Source organism: Anser anser (genome assembly GCF_964211835.1).
Source record: "Anser anser genome assembly, chromosome: 4".
NCBI classification, from domain to species: Eukaryota; Metazoa; Chordata; class Aves; order Anseriformes; family Anatidae; genus Anser; species Anser anser.
In genome coordinates, this window is record NC_139724.1 from 78,104,621 (window position 1) to 78,129,851 (window position 25,231).

At 52.9% G+C, this 25,231-nt stretch overlaps 1 protein-coding gene across 14 annotated transcripts in view; it reads right to left on the reverse strand.

Annotated features, from left to right (window-relative positions):
• DYSF (dysferlin) overlaps nt 1-25,231 on the reverse strand; it is a 94,542-nt gene that overhangs the window by 18,943 nt on the left and 50,368 nt on the right. For all 14 annotated transcript variants that reach the window (XM_083832774.1, XM_083832786.1, XM_083832785.1 and 11 more), the window contains 10 exons: nt 18,836-18,934; nt 17,989-18,117; nt 17,106-17,261; nt 14,758-14,849; nt 12,512-12,682; nt 11,798-11,940; nt 9,219-9,358; nt 7,152-7,240; nt 6,786-6,881; nt 3,047-3,188 (listed from right to left, as the gene is read on the reverse strand). In XM_083832774.1, the coding sequence (XP_083688900.1) occupies nt 3,047-3,188; nt 6,786-6,881; nt 7,152-7,240; nt 9,219-9,358; nt 11,798-11,940; nt 12,512-12,682; nt 14,758-14,849; nt 17,106-17,261; nt 17,989-18,117; nt 18,836-18,934 (1,257 nt within the window). The remainder of the gene's footprint in view (nt 1-3,046; nt 3,189-6,785; nt 6,882-7,151; nt 7,241-9,218; nt 9,359-11,797; nt 11,941-12,511; nt 12,683-14,757; nt 14,850-17,105; nt 17,262-17,988; nt 18,118-18,835; nt 18,935-25,231) is intronic.

The following is a 25,231-nucleotide window of genomic DNA, read 5'->3' on the forward strand; positions in this document are numbered from 1 at the left end:
GCTTTTTTTGCCCTGGAGGACATCTCAAATTCAGACTTGGCAGCTCTATGCAGCTACCGCTGTAATTGGCACTTGAAGCTGAACATTTCAAAATCAATTTCATGCATTTTCCACCTCCACAGCGCCTGCGAGACGCGGGAGCTGAGCGCCTCTCTGACTGGGTGCCCAGAGAAACCTGAGCCACATCCAGCCCATCTCGGCAGTGCTCTCCATAGACTCTGCTTGTACCATGACCATCTGATAACATTGTCTGCGAGAGTCGAGAGCTGCCAGACTTAGACCTGGGGATCTAAGGTTTAAATCCTGCAGACATCTGCTCTGCTCTCTGCTGGCTGGCAGCAGAAGCTTGTACTTCGTCTGGGACCCGGGGCTGCCCCTGCCTCCCCTCCATGAACTGATCTGCGATTTCATGCAGACGTCAGGGACACCGAACCTATTTGCTCCCCTAGCTCCCCCTGCGATGTAATGGTGCCCCAACATGCGCTGCGTACTGGCTCTTTCACCAAACCGATGGCAGGATTTGCAGCCTACGAAGCTGGGCTCTTGCAGGACGCAGAGAGCTGCAAGCGTGCTGTGGCAACCCAAACGGCAGGGTCTGACCTGCCCATGGCTGCTACAGAAAGGTGGCAAAACGAGAAGGGGGAACAGAAGAAGGTAATTCTGAATAAATACTCACAGAGGATGCTTAAAGAAACATGCATTTGTATGTTTTCATGTGAGCTATCCCAAAGATTGAATTCCTCTTTTGTGGAGAATTTTTTGAAATCCAGAATGGGGTAAATTCCTTTCTCAGAAGCAAAATCTTTATAACATTTCTACATCGGGAGAAGATATGGGTGGAAAAAACATTCAGGGATGGCTAAAAAGTTCAGAGCAGGGACCGGAACCCACACTTCCAATCCGTAAGTTGAATTGATGTTTGTGGGATTTACAGGCTCCCACTTTCCCTCGAGGTGCAGTGGGAAGATCAAAGCCGTGAAACCCCAAGGGATCCCAGAGCTCTGAAGCTTTGGGGATGAGATTCCCCAAACTTCTAGTGCTGTGGCGAGGACTGAACAATCCTGGCTACTGCTGGCCATCCCAAGGCTGCAGGGGCTGGCTCCATCAGATGGCACCCGGTTTTCCCCAGGGTTTGTGGGCCGCCAGCTCCCCCCAGGTCTGCACACCAGAACTAAACATCACGAGGACTCCCCTGCTCAGGGGCATCCTTGCTCCTTTGGGAGACGATTTCTCGATCTGGGTTGGGGTGATTCAATCCCACAGTCCATCCTCTACTGCCAAAGGGAACCCCAGCAGCGAGGAGGCGAGCGGAGCGAACAAAGGAGAGCAAACTGAAAGCTGCTTTTCTCCCGGCAGTGCTCCCTCTGAGAGCCAACACCAGCCAGGCTGGGTGCAGGTGGCTTTTAGCAGCTCAGAATTTGCCATCTGACCGTTTTGATTTAAATTCCACTTTCCATCGCCTGCGTTTAAAGTTCAGTGCATGGGCTTTTACAGCAGCAGTAATGAACCTGGAGTTCAAACAGCACATGGCGAGATCAAAAATTGCCAGAGCGGAATGTGTCCCACAAATACAAAGCATGGCTTTTCATTCATTATTTTTTCCTTTACAGAGAGGTTTTACAAGCTGTTTATTTTCTGATACAGTGTTGGCAGACATGTGGTCGGAGGAGAATCAATATCAGCACAGTGGGATGTATTTTCTTAAACGGTTTATAGGGGGGTCTTTGCTTTTTCAAAGGGGGATAATTGAATGTAGTACACACTGTACTTTTGATTTGTTTAACATGAAGCGTGAAATGGGTACAGCTATGATTCTGTCAATCAGTTTAACTATCCGGCAATTCATTTTGAAGCAAGGCCTCTTTGCAGGGATCGTCTGGCTCAAGAGATTGGGAATTTGCTCAGCATCTTCCCCGCTGGCATGCCAGTTCCAACCCAGGCCAAGCTGGGACCAGCAAAGAAAAATCTCGGAGGGAGGTCCCAGGTGAGCCGTGCGGATGCAGATGGTCTCACCGCAACGAGGTGTCTTTGCAAGCACTGGGACCGAGTGGTTGAAGGGGTCTGAGCTTTAGGAAGGTGTCACAGAACAAGACCAGGTCTCCAAAGCAGGGATTGTCCCTGCTGTCCACACAGACCCAACGACACGCCTGATATCTCCAGGTGATCTGAGCTGGAAGTTTAAGCGAATAGTCTCCCCCCCCAAAGCATTCCTTGCGAGCCAGTCCAGTTTGCCCCAGCATTATTCCACTTATCCACCCCACCTCCATCCCTCTGTTTTCTTCCCTCCCTGCAACTCCCAGTCCACATTTGCCACCATGGCACTGCACTAGCTTACCTAAGAAATACCAGAAGCAATACTCAATTACAGATGTAGGAACGAGGAGGCCAAAATCATAACTGTTTTTGACTTAGAACATATTCTTCCTGAATCCCAAACCAAAGCTTTTCTTCCCGTCTCTGCATCAGCGACATATTCCAACCCCCTGCTCCCCTACAAAGCTACACGACCACAAGGGGCAGATGCTCCCTTCTACTCCAACAACAACTTGCTGGCCACCGACTTTCATCAGGAGGCAGGAGACCTGCTGTCCTCCAGCTGAGGGCACTGCAGTCTTTTCTCCCTGCGTGAGGCCTGGGACTCGTTCCCCCCTGGTATCCCTGCAGCCCAGGTGCAGATCAGGCTGGTGGGGGGCACTGGACAGCTGCTGGCCCCGTCCCAGCTGTGTGCTGGTTGCTGAGGGTCTCAAATCTTCCCTGGGCTGCGTAGGGAGCCTCCAGTTGGGGTCTCCTTCATGGGGACAGGCCCTCCGTGGCTGCAAGCTAAAGCAAGAGGCAGCACCACCACCACCTTTAAGCAGGCTTTTGCTTCAAAGTGTGATTTAAAGGCAATATTCCCACCTGTCCCCCACCCTGTGTCTCAAACACCACAAAGCTGAGGCTGAGCCTTGTGTAGCCCCAGTGTGTTGCAGCTCTGCAGGTCTTAGGTCAGGCAGATCAGCGCAGAGATACTAGCAGAAGGTAAAAACGTCTGTCCAGAGACACTCACCTTTTTTGCAATGTAACACATTTGCTCAGCAGGGAGATAGTCAAAGGGGAAGATGAATCTCCAGTTGAAGTTGCCTTCTCCTCCCATGGACCTGTAGTGCACATCTGTCTTCTGCTTGTTCTCCTCATGGCCAACCAGCCAGCTGCAAAACGCAAACACACTGCATGAGGAACTGGAAGCACAGCGAGGGCTTTGGAGCAGCTCACTCAGTGTTTCTGAGGCCACAAGCGATTGACAAAATGTCTCTCAACCTCATGAATGTTTTAGGCTGCTCTCTGTAGGGATAACCTGGAGCCCATAGGAGACTTGAGAGAGAATACAACAGTTCCTGCAGTGCTGGGAGATGAACTAGGGCTGGTGGCAACAGCCTGAGAAGCTCTCCTGTTCCTCTCCCTCCCCTAAGCTTCGTGGATATATTAAAGGCTCAGCACAGCTCTCAGCTCTGGCTCAAAGTTGTCACTTGCCCATCCATAAGCCCATGTCAGCTTCTAATTTGCCTTGTCGAGAGCTGCTTTCCCCTTTGCAGCCACCCCAACAAACTGACCTTGCGGCCTCTAAAACCCGTTCTCTCAATGGAGGCAACACACTGAAGTCCAAGGATCAATTTTTTTCCCTCTGTTCTCTATCAGTTCCTTGAAAATGATTGGAAGTCGTAAATGGCCAGGGAGTTCATACCCATGAAAATCCCAGAGTGGCCTCACCCTGCTGTGGCCAGGGGGTCCCCAGCTGCTCCTGCTGGGGTCCTTGCAGCCCGGTTCCCCTCCTGTGCTAAAAGAGCTTGCTGTGGTCCGCCCACAACCAGCCCAGGGGCAAACTGAAAACTTTCCACAGCAACTACTTTTTTTTTTTTCCAGCTGCAGGTTTTGCAAGTGTCAGGTTTTCATTCTGCTCTCTTTCCCCGTCCAAAATTTTTTGGTCTTCAGCAATCAATGAAACTAAACAAAACAATAAAACGCAGCCATTTGTGTACTTGGAGCCCTTCTGGAGGGGAGCCAAAAGATTCAGCAGGCATTTCTAATGAAACCAATTATCTCGTTTGATTGTTTTCCACTTAAATTGAAAATAAGTTTTTTGCCCAGCTATACAAGTGATTCCTCTTCTCCAGCGCCTGCGAGGAGCACATGCTCTGCCCCAAATGTGTTGCGGGAGACTGGAAGGTCTGCTCGAGTTCATCCTACAGATCACATGCGCATGTGCTACGCGGACAGCGAGGGCTCGGTGGCACTGGGAATTGTGTGATGAGGTTACGCTATTACTTAAATTGTGGCCGGATTATTTGATTTGATCTGATTGGATGCAAATGGCCAGCCTGTGTGTTTATCCACGCCGCTCCAGGCTTGGCGGGGCCCCTCGGAGGATGCAGTGTGAGCGCCCTCTCCTTGCAGGCGAGCAAAAGGACGAAGGAGCGCTCTGGTTCAGATCCCTCTTTGGCACTGTTTGGTCTCTCCCCACTGCCAGAAATGAAAAGCATCCAAATCTCGATGTCCCAGAGCTAAAAACATCATGCTGGAATGGCCACGGTGAACAACCAAAGGCCCATCTTGCCCAGTGTCCTGCCTCTGACTGGGGCCAAGCACAGATATCCATGGATGAGTATGGGAACGGGGCAAGCACATCATGACATCTTCCCGAAAGATGACACCTTCCCAACACGACACCTTCCCAACACCTCTCCAGCCTGCAGTGACTTGCAGGTCAGAGACCTCCTGAGCACGTAGGTAATGTTTTTGTGCTTAACAGGACCAGATGGATTTTCAGTCTGTTAATTCATCCAGTAATTTTTGAGTCCACGCACCTTAAAGTATCTGCAATATCCAAAGGCAATGTTGGGTTCCTAGATTTAAGAGGTGACTTTCTTCTCGAAGCACACACATCCCACTGAGCTCAGAGCACACATAAGACCTGGGAGGACCAAGGGCATCCTTTTATTTAGGAACCCCAAAAGGCATGAAGATGAGGTTTAAAGGCACTCAATAATATCACATAAATCATAGTAGTGGTGGTTGGCTGGAAGGGGACTCTGGAAACTTCTGGTCCAACCTGCTCAGAGCAGTCCTGGTTTTGTCTCACAATATCTTGAAAACCTCACAGGACGATGAGTGAAAGCCTCCCACCTCCCACAAAACCTGGCTGATCCATCCTCTCAGTGAAGTAAAACTTCATTGGAAATTTGACCATGAAAATAATACAAAAATATCCCCCACCTGTGACAGGGACTGACAGAGCTCTTAACCCCAAACCATCGTCAGCTCTGAATGAATGTGGTTTCCCTACACTCCTCTGTCTGCCTACAGCACAAGGCTTTGGGAAGAGGAGTCTCTCTGCACTCAGCCTTGCACAACCAGACCTAAACTTGGTTGAGATCTTTTCATGTTATTCTAAGACCATCAATAAGTAACATTTTAAATTGATTAAAATAAAAGGGTGGTGACTTCTGTCTTACTCGTGATAGAAAATTGACTATTTAATTTACCTCCCTAACTGGCAGGCAACAGTTTACACGTTATGTAAAAGACAATGCCCAAGACACTGAGATTCCAGTCCTGGTATTGCCTAGTGGGTGATTTCTCTGTAAAATGGGGATCACGCTGCCGATAGCCTCCTCAGAGGAGTGCTGTGAGATCTCCTGGAGGACAGCCCCGGGTAACAGCCTCTCACCCATCGAGTTCACCCGAACCCAGGCTCCCCACCAAAGCTGCACCATGCCGTGGTGGCGAACGCTGCTCTGCCCACAGGGTGCCAGGACCAGCCCCTGTCTGTGGGGCAGACGCTTACGCACGGAAGGACCATTGCCTCCTCTGCTCGCAGGGTCATTTATGCCTTATCCAGAAACGGGAATGATGCAGCCATTTGCAGGGGGAAGATGAAGGAGTCAAGCAAGATTTTTAATTCATTTACAGCACTGCGAGACTTGCTTGGTCACTGGGGGTGATAAAAGCCCAGCGAGGGATCTCCCCAGGCGCTGGATGCTCTCTCTTTCCCGTAACCCCCTGCAAGCGCTGCTATTTCAGAGCCCCGAGGTGCACAGAGCGGCTTAGCTGGAGCTGATAACAATGCACTTGATGTGAATACCAGGTAAGCAGTGCGCATTCTGGATTTACAGGAGGAAAATTGGGATTGTAAAAAAGGGATTTACAGTCTGTTTCAAAATCCTACCTCTTCCTGTCCATAAATCCAAAGAACGCACAAAATAAGTAAGTCCCTTGGCTGGGATTGCACCATTTTACACAAGATAAAACATAAATGGAGTCAGGCAGAGAAGGGAATGTGCCAGAGGAGTTACTGCTGGTTGCCACATTTTTGTGTGTTTCAAGGAAAGAAGGGAATTCCAAAAAAAGCAGCTATCCAAACAAGCCAACCTATGTATATGGAACAAGCCCGCAGCCGTCCCAGGAGAGGAGCCGGGAAAGAACCGCGCGGTGGAAATGCAGAGTACGTCCCCCTCCCGAATGGCTAGGCTGCTTCCCCAGATCTCATCTCTCTAAATGTAAACACTGTAACGCAAGCATCTGACTGTCAGAGATGCAAAGAAAACCTTGACAAGGTGAAGCGATTACAAGCCCGGCGGAGAGGTGTCTGCCAAGGAGCTGGCTCCATGGCTGGAGAGGTGTGAATGGCCCCTTCAGCCCACGGGGGCTTCGTGCTACCGCAGCAGTGTTGATGCACATTAACTCCTTCACTGCTGCTCTTGTGCCTTCAGACTGCGGTACCAGGAGGGCACAGAAGTGGGGTGGCTTACCCTTTGACGTAGATGTCACTCATCTTCTCCCCAGTGATGCTGAGGTCATCGAGGATGACGTCCTTGGTGTTCCAGATGATGCAGCGCAAGTAGAACCTGAAGGGCACCGGACACAGGAGAGACATGAGAGAGGGGGGAAAGCTTGGTCAGGAGCCCACCCAACAGCCCGGTCATGCTATTCAGCTATTTAGCTGGAGGAGCTCAGGTACGAGCCATTTTTCCCCTGAAGATAAGCCTGCTCAGACTTCCCTCTGCTGAGCAGGTGAATCCCTCCCCACCCGGCATCTCCAAGCCCTCTCCTCTTCCCCCCAAAGAGAAGGCGCAGGAACCAGCGCTGCACCGAGTCGGAAAGGAAAAAGAAGTCACCTCTTGGCTTTGCGTGGCATGATGTTGAAAGGGGGACCGGGCTGACCCAAAGATTTTGGAAACAGATCCACCCACATCTGTAGTTTTCCCTGCAAGGAAAGAAAGACACGAGAAGCCTGGTGAGCCTGCTGCCTGAGTCACCTTCACCTCCTCAGTAGGGCCCAGCACAGAAATTATCAAGTGCTCCACAGTTCCTTTGTTGAAAACCAAGGTTTCTTTACTGGAGAAGTGTCACTGAGTGTTTTAGTGAGAGTGGGGTATATATTAATGGCCTGTGATACATAAGAGGTCAGTGTGAATTAGCTGAAGGTGCACTCTAGGTTTGTTCTCCAAGGCTGAGTATCTTTACAAAGGGCCAGACTGAGGGCTGGGCCCATGGGAGGTGTCGGAGAAGCAAGCAGCTCACTTATTTTCCATAGTGTCACACCAGTTGCCACCAGCTGAACAGCTGGTTTATGGGTTTCTGACCATGGCAGTGGAGGATGGGATGAGGAGAGCAGTACCTAATTCCACTCTCACATAATCCTACCAGGGAGAGAGCAGCAGAAATGCAGATGAAATCTCAGGGGGTCATTTTTTAGGTGGTCCCTTTTACTGTAAAACACCAATGGGTGCCAATAAAATATTTTCTTGTACAGTCTCAAGGGTCTAAAGGAAAAAAAAAAGACATCTTTTGACAATCAGCCCATCACAGAGGGCTTTGTGGTTTGCTTGTTTTTTGGCAAGAAAATCTTCCATTTCAGCAGAAAACTTTAAAAACCCACCCTTTAAGCTTGCTGCAAACAGCCCGATAGAGCCAGCCTGTTCCATGGGTTTGCAGCAGGTCAGGGCCATGCTTTTGGGAGCTGTGCCGAATGCAACACCTACTGAGCCAGCCAGGTTAATCCCCTCCAACCCAGCATCACCACCACGGACACTCCCGATTAGCAGCACCAGAGCAGGGCAGACCCCGATTGCTCTGCCCATATGCAAGCCCAAGACACGGAGGAAACACCCTTCCTAGTCTCCAGGGCTGGTCCAACAAAACCATGACACTGTAAGAACAGCACAAACCCACTGGTCGGCAGATAGCAGCCACCTCCTGCCTCTAATCACGAACTTCAGGGGGTGAATTTGCATGAAAAGGTGTTAGAGCCGTTGGCAGTGCATTTACTTCTGCCAGCAACTCCACTGGACCGGTTAAAAACAAACCACAGGAAGGTAATGGTGCTGCAGTGGTGAAGCTCAGTGGCTGTGTACATTTACACCAGCTGCAGAGCCAGTCCCACGGAACTGCCTCTGCTGTGCAACTGGAACACGTAAGAGAGATGAGGACAAATCACTGTGTTCTCCGGGAAGCAGCACTTTTTGGTCCAAAGGCATAAAGCCACATACGTGTTAATCAAAGAAAAGCGGTTAGGTGAAATACAGATACCTGGGTTTTGATTGGTTTTGGATAGAAGCCCGTTTAGCTTTTGTTTGGCTTAAAAATATCCAGTCTGCAATAGTACTAAAACTTTATGCCTCCAAGGACTTGTTCCTGCTGCAGAAATCGTGCTGCATTGCCAAAGGAGCCTGCAGGAGCATTATCATTATAGAGAAATTCTACATCAACACTTCCAGATCAGAAATGGCTTTCCCAAAAAAAAAAAAGAAAAAGAAAAAAAAAAAGAAAAAGAAAAAAAAAAAAAGGCTTTTGTGAGCAAACGCTGATGAAAGTGAACACCTATTCCAGGAGGCTGGAGCCGATCTCCCCAAGCACCCAGAATAAGCCAGCACTGGAGCTGAGCTCCAGCCTGTGTTTGACAGCAAGTGCTCTGCTCTGCCCCGTACGCTGGAAGCCCACCTCCTGGGGCAGATATACCCCACACGGCACTGCAGCAAGCCAGCCACGGCTGCACACCTCTCCGAGAGCCAGCAGAACCTCTCTGGGAGCAGCAGGACCTCGCCGAGAAATGTCTCCTCCTGCCGCGAGCCACCACCTTCCAAAGGGTGTGCCCAGGCCATGGCGAACATCTCACCTGGGTAGTGCTGGGTAGAAGGGAGATGATGCTCCTGGCCTCGTCCTGAGCACGCAGCACCACTCACCTGCTCGATCTCTGGCTGGAGGGGGCTGTAGAGAGGCCTGGTCTCCACGTGCTCCGGCACCAGCCCTTGCTTCCGCAGCGCGTACAGGGCGAGTCGCTCCTCCACCGGCCCCAGGTGGGGGTTGACGGGTTTGCCGTCCTCTGCAACAGATCAGAGCAAGAACAGCGTCACGCCACATCACGGGCAGGGTGCTGATCGCCCCGGGGGGGGGTCTGCAAGGGCTGCTGCTCCGGGGGGAGCACCGGGAGCCCACCGACCTCGCAGCAGCCAGGAGCGAGCATGAGGAGCTCAGCCTCCGTTTGCAAATCGACCATCACAGACACACCAGGGCGCAGGGCAACGTGGTCCCAGTCGGACACGTGGGCAAACCCTTGCTCCGTGGGACAGGGACGTGCAGGGGGGGTCTCACTCAATCCCACCCCAGCCACAGCAAGCACCAGGAGAGTGAAACATTGCAAGTTGAAGCACATGGAAAGGGGAAATTAGGGTTTGACTCAGCTTGCAGTGCTTCCAAGGGCTCAGGACCCCCAGAATTACAGCAGCTGGGGCTAGCAGCCATGCAGCCCATGCTGCTGCTCCATCATTCCCATCCCCAGCAGAGGTTTGTCCAACGGGCACTGCAACGGGCTGCCCAGGGACGTGGTGGGGTCTCATCCTGGAAGTATTTCAGAGACGTGTGGACACGGTGCTTAGGGAGATGGTTTAGTGGTGGACTTGGTAGTGCTAAGGCATGGTTGATCTCATGTGTCTTTGCCAACCTAAACCAAACACTTGGTGATCCTACAACTTAACACCAGCCAGGAGCTTTGGCCGGGCAAAGAGAAGCGCAATGGGAGAGCTCCCTGCGGGGTCCTGCTCCTTCTCTGCTGGGTTCAGGGAGGAAGACAGAAAATGAGAGGAAGCTGAGGCCCACGCAGGCACCGCCAGCACAGCTCCATCGCCCGTCCTGGTCCCTGAAACCACCTCCACATCCTCATCCCACTCCACACCAGCCCCTAACCCCTCCGCAAATGCACTGCTGGACAAAGCCAATTAGCAGTGGACGTTTTTGCCCTCTCTGCCCCTCGTTCGGGACCCTCATCCCACCAAACGTGGAGGGCCTCGGCCACGGCTGCTGCTCCCTGCCCGTCCCCGCGGCCGAGCCGGGGCTGTGCAGGACTCGCCCCGGCACACGGCTGCCTCGCAGCCACGTCGTTTCAAGGCTGTGCACCTTCGAGGACCTTTGAAATGAAATGCGCTCCATAAATATTATTACAGCTCTGCAACTTTCAGGTGATATATCCCAGCTCCTTTCTTGGCAATGTCTTGAAGTGGTTAACTTCAGACATATGGGCCATTTCCCAAGCAGTGGAAACCTGGCGTGTGTGCGTGCGTGTGTGTGTGCGCGCACAGGAAAAAGAAAAAGCCCCTCTCAGAAAACAACAAATGTGGGGGTTATGGAATAATGGTCCGGGTGCAGTGCTTGTAAAACCCATGCTCTCGTGTTTAATAGCTTCACTTTATACCGCCAGGTTCAGATCTGACATTGCTCTGCGCACACAGCTGGTTTCCAGATCTCCTTGAGGTCAAGCATGAGACTTTGTTCTGTTTTTTGAACTGATTGCCATTAAAGCAGAGGAAGGTGAAAGGCAGAGGCTGGGAGAGGGGGGAAGCCCCCGCTCGGTTTAACACCTCTCCAGCCCTCGCTGAAAACCTTTCGCATAACAAGAGGCTGCGAAGGAGCTGTGGCTTCCCCGCTCCTCCTCCCAAGGAGAGTATCACAAATTTGTGCCTCGACTCCCCAGAGCACAGGCAGGCATCAGCCCTGGGCTGCTCCTGTCCCTGCAGTGGCCTTCATTAGCCAAACTGCTGCTCCTGGGCCCCGTGTGCTGGGGTTTCACCTCCTCCCTGAGCCCAAACCCCCCTTCAATGCTTTAAAGCAGAGTTTCCTCTAAAAAGCCAGCTCCTGCCCCCAAGGATGCCATCAGGGGGGCAGGGAACTTCAGGTGTGAGTGGTGTTTGGGAGGAAGGTTGTACAAATGAAAAAATGCCTCCCTACCTCCCGGTGATAGTTCCTCCTTGCTGGCACAGGCTGATCCGACCTTTCCAGCTACAGCACACCTCGCTCTGGCCGTGCTGGCACTGTGCGTATGATATTGTCTCCCTCTAGTGCCCCCAGCCCCGAAACGCAGAGACGTGAGCTCCGAGGCCCAGCAGCAGCTGGAAGCCGGGCTGCAGCCTCCCCGGCTGTGCTGGGCTTTGCTGCTCCCAACCTGCATGTCTTTGGTTTGCTGCAAGCAGCAAGGGAAGGGTGAGGCTGTGCTTAAAGTGCCTGGATTGCAGGTTTGGGTTCAACCCTCAGGGTTCGGAGCAGATCCAACTGCAACCTGCAGCCTGTGGGGCAGAGCCGACCTTGGGAAGGTGCACAGCCAGGTGGGCAGCAAGGCGAGGACGGCGACGTGCCCGTCACCCACTCCTGGCCTCCACTCACACAGAAAGGAGCTGGGCAAGAAAGCCCCCGCGACGTGTTCATGGCCTCCAGCTCCAACCCTTGCTCTGGATAACGGGAAGCTACCCGCAGCCCCGAAGCAGCCCCTTACCCAGTTCGGAGAGGATGTACTCCTGCTCCCGGAAGATGACCCGGTCGGACTTGTAGGTGGGAGCCTTGTAGTTGTGCTGCAGGGAGAAGAGGTGAAGCAGCTGGGAAGGACGGAGTTGGTCTCGCCACTGGTTGGGTCCAGAACTGAAACGGGAGGGAAAACAGCAGCTCAACACGGGAAAAAACAACGCCCAGCCACAATAAGGGGCTACAGCAGTGTTACACCAAAAAGGGCTGTGCTGAGGGAGGTGCAGCCAGCTCCGACCCTGTGCTCACCTTGACCCACCGGTGAAGGGGGCTGCGTGTCCCACACCCTGCTCAGCCCCAGCTCAAAGGGCTGGGGTGCCCCGATAGCCCCCAGACCCACCGCATCACCCTGCAGCTGGTCCCAGGCATGGGCAGTGCCCTCATTGTGGTGTGCCCAAGAGGTGTCAGGGATGTAGCAAATCTCTCCAAGGAGATTTATGTTATTTGAAGCTGCTGGAGAAGAGCCAGGACTTGGGGGAAGTATATAAACTGGGGAGCTTCTCCAGCAGGAATCTGTCCCTCATGACAAATCTCTGCAGTGAAACACGGCAGCAGCCAGGTCCCCTGGGACTGCAGACCCGTGGTCAGGGCTGGGCTGAGGCATTGCCCTGGTCCCCATGGCCACCTCGGCACTGCAAAGCCCTGGCAGCTACACAGACCCACTGGCCAAGCCTACAGGGATACCTACACGCAGTAGGTTTGGGGAAGCCCACAGCGAGCTCCGTATTTTGACAGGAAGCGGTTCTCCAGGTCTATGACGGTCTCCCCGATTTTCTCATCCTTCGACAGGAGGTCGTAGTCATAGAGCGTGATCTTCAGGTCCTTCTCCAGGGGCAGGGTGCAGCTCAGCTCGAACATCCTGTGCAACCAAGAGATGCCCATGAGGTGGAGATCAGGCTGCTAAGTGTTCCATGGCACATCTTTGTTGTGCTGGGACAGTACTACAGGTCAGGTTGATGGTTGGACTTGATCTTGAAGGTGTTTTCCAACCTAGATGACTCTACAGTTCTGTTGGTGCTGTGCTGTGCTGGCTTAGCTCACAGACACGCCACCAAGTAAGCACGCTCTGGGTTTCCCGTTGCCTGGCTGAATTACCCTTGAGCAAACTTTGGCCCTGTTTAGTTTCTCCACCTGCTAATTGGAAGTGACAGCAGTCACTGGAGTACCCAGGGTAAAAAAAGCAGGCATTGAGAGACAGGAATCGTCATTGCCATGGGGTGAGAAAGGGGAAGAAATGACAGCTTTGGAAAACCAACTGCCCTTTGAGCCCGAAGAGCAGAAATCCAAAATAAGAGGCCAAGCTTGTGGTCAGCATGAGACTGACCCCCCAAAAGCCTCCTCATCCTCCACTGCCAGTCCCAAGCACCAGGGTTTTGTGCTGTCCCCTCTGCCATCCTCACACTGCAGTCTACATAGTGACAGAACATTAAACAAGAGCAAACCTTCCTCTACCTCTTCAAACAAAGGGTAGTAAGAGACAAAGCACCAAGACCCTCCCAAAACACAACACCCTGATCCAGACAAAGCCTGTGCTCGTGGACGTTAGAGATGTTGAAGGTGGGATGTAGGGTGAGCAGGACCATCTGGGTCTGACCCAGTGCCACCTGCTGCTGAAACACCGTCAAATCGGGCGCAAAACACGATGCCCATTTCCACCAGCAGCACCCACCCCGCAGCAGCTTTTAAGGAGGGGAAGTGAGTGATTATGCCACCAATTAAGAGTGCAGGAGGAACTGGGGTCAGCAGAAAGTAATTAGCTAAAGCTGGCGGGCAGCCAGCAGCCCAGGGAAAAGCTCGTGAAACGGGAGGTTTAATAGCCCGCCAGCAGCCAGGACCTCGGTTTTACGTCTTGCTTTAAAGACGGGGTGGGAGGTGCAGCGCGCTGTCTAGACAGCCGCTGGCCGGGAGCCAGGTTTGGCAGAGGGGGCCTGCCCTGGGAGCGGAGCTCCCCGCAGACCAGGGCTCCCTCGTGCTCCACGGGGAGCGTCCCCTTTGCCCCACAGGAAAGGCAGAGTTTTGGCAGAAGAGGAGGAAAAAGCTTGCCTAATCCACGCAGTCCTCCGAGACCTCACCGCTATCACCCTTGCCGTCCTTACCCCTTCTGGCCCAACCTTGCAGATGGTGTATCTCCTTCTGCATCTTGTTTTTTTGGGAAGCTGTCCCAGCACTGCGAGCCTGAGCTGGCGAGAGGCCCCAAGAAAACCAGCAGGACCTCACATGCTTTAGGGCTTGACCCCTGTTCGTCCTGGAGCACAACACCCTACATCTAGCCCCAGCTCGCCTAGGAGATCCAACCCTGATCATCATGAGGAGGCTGAGCACCAGGCTTTCCTCTGCCTCCCTCTGCTTTGCCTCGTCCCTGTGGTGCTTTCCAGCCCCGAGGAGTACCCTTTTCTGAAGACAACCTTATCTTTTGCCTTTTATCCCAACTTTGTGGCCCTACGGTTGGGCAAACAACTCAACCAGCCAACATCAATTTTATAAATAACTCTTTTTCAAGGTATATGATTGGAGGCGTCCCGTGCCACAGTACAGTCATACAGACCTCCATGTGTCATCTCTTGTCTTCAGACGTTTAACTGAAGTGCCTAAATGAGGAACAGCATTGCCCCAAACTCTCTCTGCTATCGGTGGGAAGAGGCAGAAGCCTCCACAGGGGGATCTCAGGTCTAAACAACCCCCTTGATGTCTCCTCACACTCCACTGGTGACGGAGCAGACCCAGTCCATGCTTCATAGTTCAGAAGTCCCAGGGAGAAGATGAACGTGAACCATGGGGGTTAGGGCAGTGACCAAGCCAAGGTCAGACCCGCTTCAGCAAGGCTGGATGTGAGCCAAGAGTGCACCAAGGGAACAGGAAACTCTGGCTAACCCAATTCTGTTCCCTCAAAATGGCATAAAAATCCCAGGGAATCCAGAGTGAACCAAAACTTACTTTCCGAAGACAGGCTCCAGTGTACAGGGGAGGTAATTTTCTTGGTCATTTATGGATTTCTTTCCCACTGAAATCTTCACGTAGGGATCACACTAAAGATGGGCATAAAAATAAATGTAAAAGTCATTGCACAGCAATAGTAGGAGAGGACAGGATAGGATAGGGTAGGATAGGATAGGATGGGATGGGATGGGATGGGATGGGATGGGATGGGATGGGATGGGATAGAACAGAACAGAACAGTTCAGTTTGGTTCAGTTTGGTTGGACAGGACCTACAGAGATCACGAGCCCAACACCTGAGCACCTCAGGGCTAACCAGGAGTCGAGGCGCGTTCCTGAGGGCATCGTCCCGGCGCCTGGGCGCTGCGGGCACAGGGCATCCACCACCCCGCCAGGGGGCCACTGCGGGTGTTTGCCCACCCTCGGGGAGAAGAAATGTTCCCTCACGTCCCGCGAGGAAACGTTCCCTCTGCGCTTCCCTCCCCTCAGCCTCCTGCCCCCCGACCAGGCGAGGCAGCGCCCGCAGCCGCCCCTCGCAGGCCGTGCCCTCCAGCCGGGTGCAGCCACGTCGCCCTTGGGTGCCCCCCCAGGAGCTCAGCACCCCCTCCACACTGCGGGCCCACAGCCACGCACAGCACCGGGGCGAGGGAGCCGAATGCGCCGTGACACAAGGTGACGCACCCCAACACACGGCCGTGTTGGCTTGCGCTCCTCTTACTAATGGAAAAGGAGTAACTCCGTCACCCCTCTCCCGGCAAGCGGGATCTTCCACTACCCCCGATTAACACCCGATTTTGAGGACAGAACAGTCTGATCGTAGGTTGTCACCATTGGCAAGGGCCATTTGCACTGCAATTCCATTTCAGGGACGACCAAAGGGCCGGTTAGCAGCGTGGGACAAGCGTCCAGATCCCTCTGAGGCCCATGAGGTGGAAAAGGAATGAAATAGCATGAAAGGAACTATTTTGGGCTTGTTTGATGGACTGGGCTTGCTCTGGATTCCTCAGGATGTTCCTGTTCACCCATCTGAGTCACCTTCTCTGAACCTCAGGGTTCCCCTGAGGTCACCTTTTTTTTTTTAACTTTGGGGTCTACTCAAAAAAATATATTTACGAATGCAGGAGACCAAAATGTCAAAGGAAAAACATTTTGTTTCATTAAAAACATGGCTCGAAATGTTTTTTTTTTCCCAATATGATGCAATAACTTTAAAAAATAAAATAGAATGGAAGCATACTTTAACATAAAGCCTCATTGTGCATCTCAAAATTATATCAGATATTTTTATTTTTTTTAATTTTTTTAGCTTCTCGCTCATAACTAACATGATTCAGGGAAAACGACATAAATCTGAAAAGTGGTTAAATTGACCTGAGTCATCATTTCCTCCAGGGGAAAAAAAATCACCTAGAACTTTTCACGTAGGTTGAATCCAGCACCTAGAGGGACCCAGCATCTTACTCAGATAACGTCAAAAACAAACAAAAAATAAACTGGGAAAAACATTGGTGATTTATGCTGTCTGGAAAAAACACCCAGTGCACGCTCCTTTTCTGTTTTCTCTGACTTGGAGATTAATTAAGAGAAGGCCGTGCCTGGGGGAGGTCAGCAGCACAAGCAGGGGCTGGGCTCTCCTTTGGTCTGCCCTCGACTGTGAGGAGCTTCAGGAGACACCACGGCACAGGGAGAAAGGCTGCGGGCCAAGCTAGGATTGGCTCCGGTTTTCAGTGTAAAAAAAAGCATTTTTTCTGCTCCTTGTTTTTCATTCTCAGGAGTCTCTTATGGGAGATTTCTAAGAAATTGAAAAGCCTCATTTCAAGGCCATTTTCAAAAACTAGGCAGATTAAAAAGTAATTTGGAGTTGTTCGTGTCAAAATATTTCCTACCTTTTTCTTTAAAAAAAAAAAAAAATCCCTATTTTCCAGCAGAGCAAAGAGAGTTAAGAAGGATTTTTCCCTAAGGGTTCTTTTTTTTTTTCAAACTGAAACAAGATGAACATTTTCTTTTTGAACCGACACAATTTTCTTTTTGCACTGAATTTTTCTTTCAGACTGGCAAGGCACTGCAGAAAGCAGTCATGTGAGAGACCTAATTTTGTTTCCTTTGGCACTGAGGTACAAGAGGAAAAAAAAAAAAAGAAAAAGAAAAAAAAAAATCATTTAGCTATTTCCACTAGCCCTACCGAAACATCCCTCAGGATGGAGGATGAAGAGTTGGCTCCTGGGACTCCCGGATGCAGCAGCGGAGGCAGGAAGAAGGGGAATGTTTTCCCCTTGTTGCTGTCAACGTCGTTCCTAAATTTTAGGACGAGCCACCCCGTGCCCACCCCACAAGCCATCAGCCTACCTTCCCGTTGGAGTCCTTGGGCTGGAGGCCGAAGGCCCGGACGATGTAGACCCGGACGAGGCACTCCTGGGGCCCTCTGGCCGGCAGCTGGTGGAACTGCCGAGGCGGCGCCGGGACCCGCGGGTCGTCGGGCAGGGGGTAAATTCGGAACGACCCCTGCAAGGAGAGAGGGGCTCAGCCACGCTGGGACGGGCCTCGTGCTCGCGGCGACTCCTCCGGGTGGCTGCGGGCTGGGGACAGGGCCCAGGCCCGGACCCCCTCTGAGCTACCACGACAGAGCGGGGCTCTTCATGGAGCAGGGCGACAGAAGCAGGGAGGAAAGCTGCCTGCAACGCTCGTCCCGTGCTTGAGCAGTGATGCTAACCCTGTCATAAGCCCGCACAGAGCCCCACTAGCCTGCTTGCCCTCTCTCTCTTCTACTTCACTGTTGTTTGAGCCACTGAAAAAGCGTGAAGGAGCCTCGCTGCCCCCAAATCACCCTCCAGAAGGTTTAGGCCGAGGCTTTTGCTGCAGGACAGCTTTAAGGTCCCTGGGAGAGGCAGCTGTGTCCTCAGCGAGGGGTGGGAGGAGGAGGGAGAAAATGTAAAATTTTGCAAGTCACCAGAGCTGATTTTTTTTTCCCAGACAAGTGGCAGGAATCAGTCGGTGGGTATTGTCTGGGGGAAGAGAGTGGTGGGCAAAAACAGGAATTCCGAAAAAAAAAAACCAGCTAGAGAAAATAAATCCCTCTCCTGAAAGCAGGCTAAGGGCTGCTCCGAGCGTGTTAGAAAGAGCAGAGCTCCCCTTGCTGCCCTGCACTGGACAAACGCCCGCAGCGGCAGAGCTCCGGGCACCCGGCCGCGTGTGCCCCTGGCCACGGCCCAGCTGGAAGCGGCTGCCACACCTTGAACTCCCCCACGACCGAGGGGTCGTCGCTGGAGTCCTGCGACCGCCCGCGGTACAGCCTGAAGGTGTGGCAGAAGTCGGAGAGATGCTCGAAGTCCTCCACGTTCTCCAGCTCCGTCTCGTAGACCTGGGGAAGGAGAAGCAGAGGGCAAGGGCAGGGACTGCTCCCGGGCAGCGTGTCCCAGCAGAGATGGGGCAAGACGGAGCCGAGCTTCCCCGTCTGGAGGAAATGCCACCCCCAGGGACATCCTTGCTGCCCCAGGACAGGTGAAGAGCAGACCTTTGGGAACCCTATAAGAAGTAGCAGCACATCAGAGAAGACCCAGAGCATGCCAAGGTCTCCCAGAGCATTTTTCATCCGCCAGAGGGCTCCTTGCTGGGAGCATTTTCCTTACAACCAGGGAACGTTTTCCCCACTTCAGTCCTGCTTGGGCTCCTGTCATACTTCTGGCACCTCCTGTAACAGGGCACCTGAATCTCCCCCTTCCCTTAGCAGTCTCTGGCTCTCCTTGTTCTTCCCAAAGATCTTTCAGGGTGGCAATTCCCCATCTCCTCCGCCACTTGGTAAAGTGACAATATCTTTAAGGCTGCAAAGTGGAAAGTTACCAGAAAGTAGTTTGCAAAGAAAATCAAGTTTTCAAAAGGGAATAAATAGCTACTCTTAAAAACAAAATTACCTGCTCTCTGGGGAAATTTTTTTTTTTTTTCTCCTAGGAAGAAAGAAAGCCTTAAACGCTCAAAATAAATAAATAAATAAATAAATAAATAAATAACAACCCAAAGCTAGTGGAAAAACATCGCAGACAGTTCCCACCCCTGAGCCAGGGCCAGCCAAGGCCACTTACCTTCAGGGTGTCAAAGCCCTTCTCCAAGTAGGAACCACATTTTTCCCTCTCTCCCGTGGAAGCGTAGAATTTGCTCCACCAGTCAATGAATTCTTCCTCCTGGCAGCGAGGGATGCCAAAGTCATACACCTCCACGAGCAAACCCCAACCAGCAGCGACAGCAGCGCCTCCCACAGCTGCTCGAGGTGAGCGTACCCCTTGCACACCGACCCCACGACACTGCCCAGCAGCTCGGCTCGGGCTGGGTGGCTCCGTGTCGGGTGGCTCCGTGCCCCGCAGAGGCGATGAAGCCGTCAGGAACCAGCCTGCAGCCCCTTGCTCCCTGCTGTCCCTGGGGACGCATCCAGCCCAAACCCTGCTGTTGCAGCCACGGCTGTGCGCCGAGACCCGCCGGCAGGGAGGGCAGCTCTCCATGGGAGAGCGAGGCAGAGCCCACAAAGATTCGGAGGGGTTTTATCCCAGAGGACCTTTTGGGTGGTGGTCTGCCCAGGACCTCCATGCAGGAGCACGCAGGGGGTGAGATGAATTCACTCTCATGTTAAAACAGCCCTCACAGCCTGGAAGTGGAGGAGGATGTGAGGGCTGCTCTTAAACTCAACCCTGCTTTAGGCTTTGCCCGGAAAGTTGCTGGGTTTCTGGGATGGGAATTGCCCCAGCATCATCCAGCTGCCCACCCAAGCTGTCCCCGTCCCCACACGCACAAAAAAATAAATGCATATATCCTACTACCACATAAAATAATGGTCCTCGGGTGCTGTACATCTCCCGGGAAGAACGTAACCCTCTTCTCATTGATCCTACACGCAGAAATGAGCAGAACTCATACAACCAGTGGCCACAACGCCACTAAGGTGCATTTGCCTCATCTGCTATGCAAACTGGATTTCAGCTCTGGGGGTGCTGTTCCAAGAAGAAAGCCGGCTGCCGGCTTCAGAAAATGCATACATTTTATAAGAGCACCATTTCTGAAATTTATACAAGCGAAGATGAAGGGGCTTTGACTGTGATTCATGAAACATTCCTGAAAAATAATGATGTCTTATTTTAGAAGTCCACAAAATTCCATCACACTGACCTAATGGAGGAATCATAATAGAGGTTTATTGGATTTATATTTTAAGCCAGCAGTGCAGACTCTAAATTGCTGTCTTGAATAGACATTGTTTTTAATAGAAATATTACATAAATTAACTCTGAGGCCTCGTCTGCCTCCTTTTTCTTTTTTTCTTTTTTTTTTAATGTTGCCTTTCATCGCTTCCCCTGTTTTATTGTTTAAAAAGCTACACTCTGACCATCGTGGCTTTATTACGGCATTCCACAGGTACCGGGTTACAAGGAAAGCACTCAAATGAATCTGGTGACTTACCCATGGTATCTTCTGCAGCCCCAAGACAAAGAATTTGGTTAGATATTTTTGCTGATTTCCACTGTTGTTAAAAAAGGGGAAAAAAAAAAGAAAAAAAAAAAGGAGGCTAGGGGAGCAGCTGGAATATTAATAGCAAAGGACATTATTCCATTTGCCTTCAAATGGAAAAGCCGGGGAATCGATGGCTCCACCACACAAACAACGGATTCAGGGATTTCATTTAGCCATCAGCGACAGCCAGCAGCACCCCTGGTGTTTTGTCCTGGATGTGGTACGGGACGCTCCCAGAGTCGGGGGCTGTGCCTGAGCCTGGGTAAAACCCCAAGGACCCCGCGTGCCCTCGCCAAGCCTTGCAGGGCTCCCCTGGGGCTTCAGCAGGGCACAGCCCAGGGGCGAGCGTCGCTGCTGGATCCGTTTCACACCAAGTGACCGAAGCCTACAAATTCGGCTGGGAAAGAAGCTCGTTCAGCCGTGGTGAGCTGCAGCCACGCTTACCAGGAGATGTGCTTTCTCCCCATCCCCATCCACCCTCTCTTCCCCCCCACCTGCTGCCCCCACAGGGCAGGGACCGCCGCACTGTGAGCTGCACCCCGAGTGCCCTGAGCCTGGTGGCAGGATGGCGACCCTTGTCCCTTTGGTGCAGGGACAAAGAGAAGACCTTTCGAGCTCCAGAGTGCCCAGCTTCGGCATTTGCTGCTAAAATGGGGAAGTCGTTTTATAACCCAGGAGCAGCGGAAAAGGAACTGGGGCCGTTTCACCAGGAGAGAGCCTGAGCGGGACCGTCCCATCAGTGTCCCAGCGGCTCCATGAGCATCCAGGGCAGCAGAGAGCCCCTTCCAGCAGGGCATCCCTGCAGGCAGGATTGGCTTATGGGCAAAGGCATGGCCGTTTCCAAAAATAAAGACATTTGGACTGAAAAAAAAAATGCCTTTAAAACCAGAACTTCACCAGCATGCTGCAACTTCCCTCTTAAGCATTTCTGGAATTGTGGCTTGGACACAACAGCAGCACTCAGACGCATGCTTAACTTCAACCGAGTGTGCAAATCCCTCTGAAGTCAATGAGGCTCTTCAGACGCAGCCTTAAGGGCTTTCTGGATCAGGCCTTGGCTTCAGCAGAGCCAGCAGCAGTCGCACTCACCCCCTCCAGATGATATAGCGGGGTTTAAGCTGTGCCGGATCTCCGTGTAGGACTTTTACCCAGGGGCTAAGTACTTTGCTATTGAGGGCATTAAAATCCTTCCTTCCTCCAGACCCCGACACGCAGACCTGTGTCATCCCAGAGGCTGCCGGGATGTTTTCAATCTCGTTTTCTTCCATACGGGGGCAAGGCACCGGCTGTGACCTCATTTTTGTCAGGGGGCTGAGCCAGCACCACTCTCTCCCCCAGCGCTGGGTTCCCTCGTCCTGCAAGCCCAGGCACCAGAAGCATCCCCAGATGGGGACAGGAGGAAGTTGGGGCTGTCCAACGCAACCCAGCTTTCACAAAGTGCATTGGAAAGGACATTTTGATCTGGAGCCAAGGGAGCTGCGGGAACCTGAGAGCTTGTGTATGAGTCCTGGTGAAACTCAGCCACCTCACAGGTGGGGAAACTGAGGCATGGACAGGCTACCGGCCAGACAGCAAAGCCAGGAGCAGAGCAGGCATGGGATAACTGAAATCCTAATAGTCATTTTTGCTCTTCTAATGATTACACACTCTTCCCCGCGGGAATATAGCTAATTACAGCACTAATAAATATTGCCTCTAAAGAAGCTAAGCCACTGCCTCGGTCTCCAGCGTACTCACGCCTCACATCTGGGAGGCAGATTTCCTGCTGTGAGTAAGCTCCGCAGCTGGGATGCGAAGATCCCTGCAGAAACAGCTTGGGCATTTATGGGTGCACCTCCAAAAAAGCTGTCTGTTACCCTGCTTTTGCAGGAGATGACACCCTGCATCCCGGCCTTGGAGAGCACCCCGTTAGTGCTCCTCATGCGCTCAGCCAGGACACCAAGGGTCACGGGCTTGGCACCTCGCACCCACCGCACCGTGGGAGCTGGGGAAGCCTTTTCCCTGCAAAGCACCTCCCCGTGCCCTTGGCCTCCGAGCTGTTCCCCAGGAGGGACCTGGCTTTGGGTTTTCCCTGGGTTATCCTGCTCCTGCCAGCTCGTCTCTCCCACCTGTTGCAGCGCTGGAGGGAGGAGGAGGAAAGCGCACGCATCCACCCCGGGAGGCTGCAAGATGACTTGGCTCATCCTTCGGTTAACCCTTAAGGTGTGAGCTCTCAGATGTTCATAAAGAGAAATTACCCACTTCTGGCCGTGTCACCTTTCTGCTTTCTTTTTTTTAACCTGCTGTTCATTTTGCTCAGAAGTGGGCAAAACTGTTTTCAGTGTGAGTTTTTTGTTAGGTTTTTGTTGTTGTTGCTTCCCAGCCTGTTCAAATCCAAAGGAGCAAGCACCTGGGGCTGGGCAAGGACAGGACCAGCCTTCCTGGCCAGAGCCCGCGTGCTGCACCAGGGATGTGGCAGTGCCAGGGGCTGTCCCCGGCGCGTGGACAGAAGGCCAGGAGAGACAAGGACAGCCGGAGCACGCCGGGGGCAACGCTGGGCTGCAGCGGGGGCTATTGGCGCCCATTTTCAGCCGGAGACCTCCAACACCCAGAGCCCTTCCAACTAACAGTAACAGGATAAGCCGTAAAATATGTGCTCTGATTTGGAACTAGCAAACACAGCAAATAACCAATTATTCCAAATAGTTTACAGATTCTGACTTCTTTTTTATTATTATTTTTATTTTTGGCTTGGGTTAGCTTTGCTAACTTGCCATTTGATGGGTTATTTGTATTTCTTACAACCAAGGCATCGCAAGCCAAACTAATGGTACGAAGAACTGCACAGAAAGCACCTCGTGGTGCTTCGCAAGGGAGCGTGGAGGCTCCTCGCTGCAGCTCAGCCATGTCCGAGGGCTCCTTGTGAGCTTCTCTCCTCTGGGAATGGTCGCGAACTGCCCAAGTCCAGCAAGCTGAGGCTGGAGGGGGGACCTCTGCACCGTGGGGAAGGCAGGAGCTGCATTGGCATCAGCCCGAGGGATGAGCACTGTCCTGCAAAGGGTGCTCCATGGCTTTCCTGCACACCAGGGCCCCAGCTCCCACCTCCTGCCACCCACATCAGGGCTCATTTGTGAGTGCCCAGCCTGTAAGTACCCCGAGGACCCTGTGCCACTTCGATCCCGAGCCCAACCAGGGTGGAGAAGACACGCACGAGGACCTGGTGCCAAGGGGAAGCGGGGCCCTCGGAGCCATTGGTGGCAAACAGGCGCTTTGCCCAGCAGTGAGCCTCACCCCGGGGGCGTGAAGGGTTAACATAAAACGTGGCCCAAAACCGCAGCTATTTTCCCTGAGCTGAAGAATTGCAAAAGCCACGTCTCCAGGAGCAGAAGCCTCTGCATGACCTGCACCAGGACAGCCCAAGAAGCAGCTGAGAGGCACCCGGGGCACGAAGCCCCGCAGAGCCCTGCCGGCAGAACGAGGGTTTCTGGATAAAATGAACTCACAAAAATCCGAATGCGTTTCGGGTTAATTAGCATGGACAAGCAAATTAAACCATGCGAACGGCAGCGTCTGAACAGCACAAATGAGGGAACGGGGCCCAGGACAGCTTAAAGGATTGCACTGAGGTCAGGCAGGAAGCCAGGGGTGGAAACCCGCTGATGGGCCCTATAAGCCTTCACCCGCAGGGACCGCTGCCCCCAGCCGTCCCCACTTCGCCCTCGAAGGGAAACCTTAACCTCCACTTTCAGGCAAAGGGCAATTTTTCCTCCCCAAAACACCGTGCTTATTTGTTGCTGGCACAATCAGCTTTCTGGTAATTCACAGCTGTATCTGCCGACATTTTAAAGCAGTTCTTCAGAAGCATCCCTGTGTTTTCCTCTGGCTCTTGGCAGTGCCTCCTCAGCACCCTTCCCTGGGGACAGCACTGCCGGGGCAGGCTGTAGCCCGTGGCACCGTGCTGTGCTCTGGAAAAGCGTTGAAAGAAAAGGAGAGGGGTGGGAAAACGCCCCAGACGGTTCCATTTTCGGTGTTGCTCTCAAGATATCAAAAGCAACCCAAAGGAGGGAGCTTCACAGACACCTACATTTCACCTGTGTTTGTAACAGGGTCCCAGGGCGACCGGCTCTGGTGCAGACACCTCTGCTACGCCTGCCTGAGCCCTGCTCTCAGCTCGGCTGCCAAGCCCAGCGCATATCACAGCTCCTGGGCTTCTGGGGCTGCTGCCCCCACCCTATAGCCCCCCTGTGCTTTCCCAACCCAACCACGCCAGGGTCTCACCCCCAGCACTGTCGGGCCAGCTCTGGGGGGCAGAGGCAGGGAGGGAGGTGGCACCTCCATCCTCGCAGAGCTGCGGGGACACCCGGGACAGGACCCGAGGTAGGAACTGCACTGGTCCAGTTTTGGGATGCTCTGACAACTCGAACAGGGGATTCACAGGGCAAGAAAAGGGGAATTTCTGGATAATTACAGGGAGGGGAAAACAGCTCACCTTGGGGCTTGTTATGAAGTGTTAGGAAGTCGTGAGTCTCTTTGGGAATTAGATGGTCCTTAAGGCCCCTTCCAGCCCCAGCATTTTCTGATTTTGTGGCTCCGTGCTTCAATTTTGGCTAGTTGTAGCAGAGGAGCGTGAAGAGGGACCAGATCGGGGGGTATGAACCCAGTTACAAACAAGTGCAGGCTCAGGGCTTGCACTCGGGCAGGCTCCAGCTCTGGCAGTCCTGAGCTGACATCAGTGCTGAGCCTGGGGCTGGGGGGCTTCAAGGTTTTCTCGTGGTTTTTCAAGGTTTTCTCAGGTTTTTCAAGGTTTGCCCAGCACCCTGCAGCCAGGCTGCTGGGGAGGAGCTGAGCAACGTGCTCGAGATGAAGGGGAAAAGCTCCTGAGGAGCGCAGCGAGGGGCTGGGCAGCCTGGTCTGCAGGTCCATGCGGTCCTACCACGCCGCCCCTGCCCCAGGGCATTCACGCTCGCGGTCAGCTCCCTCGCACGCTCCACACCAGGCTG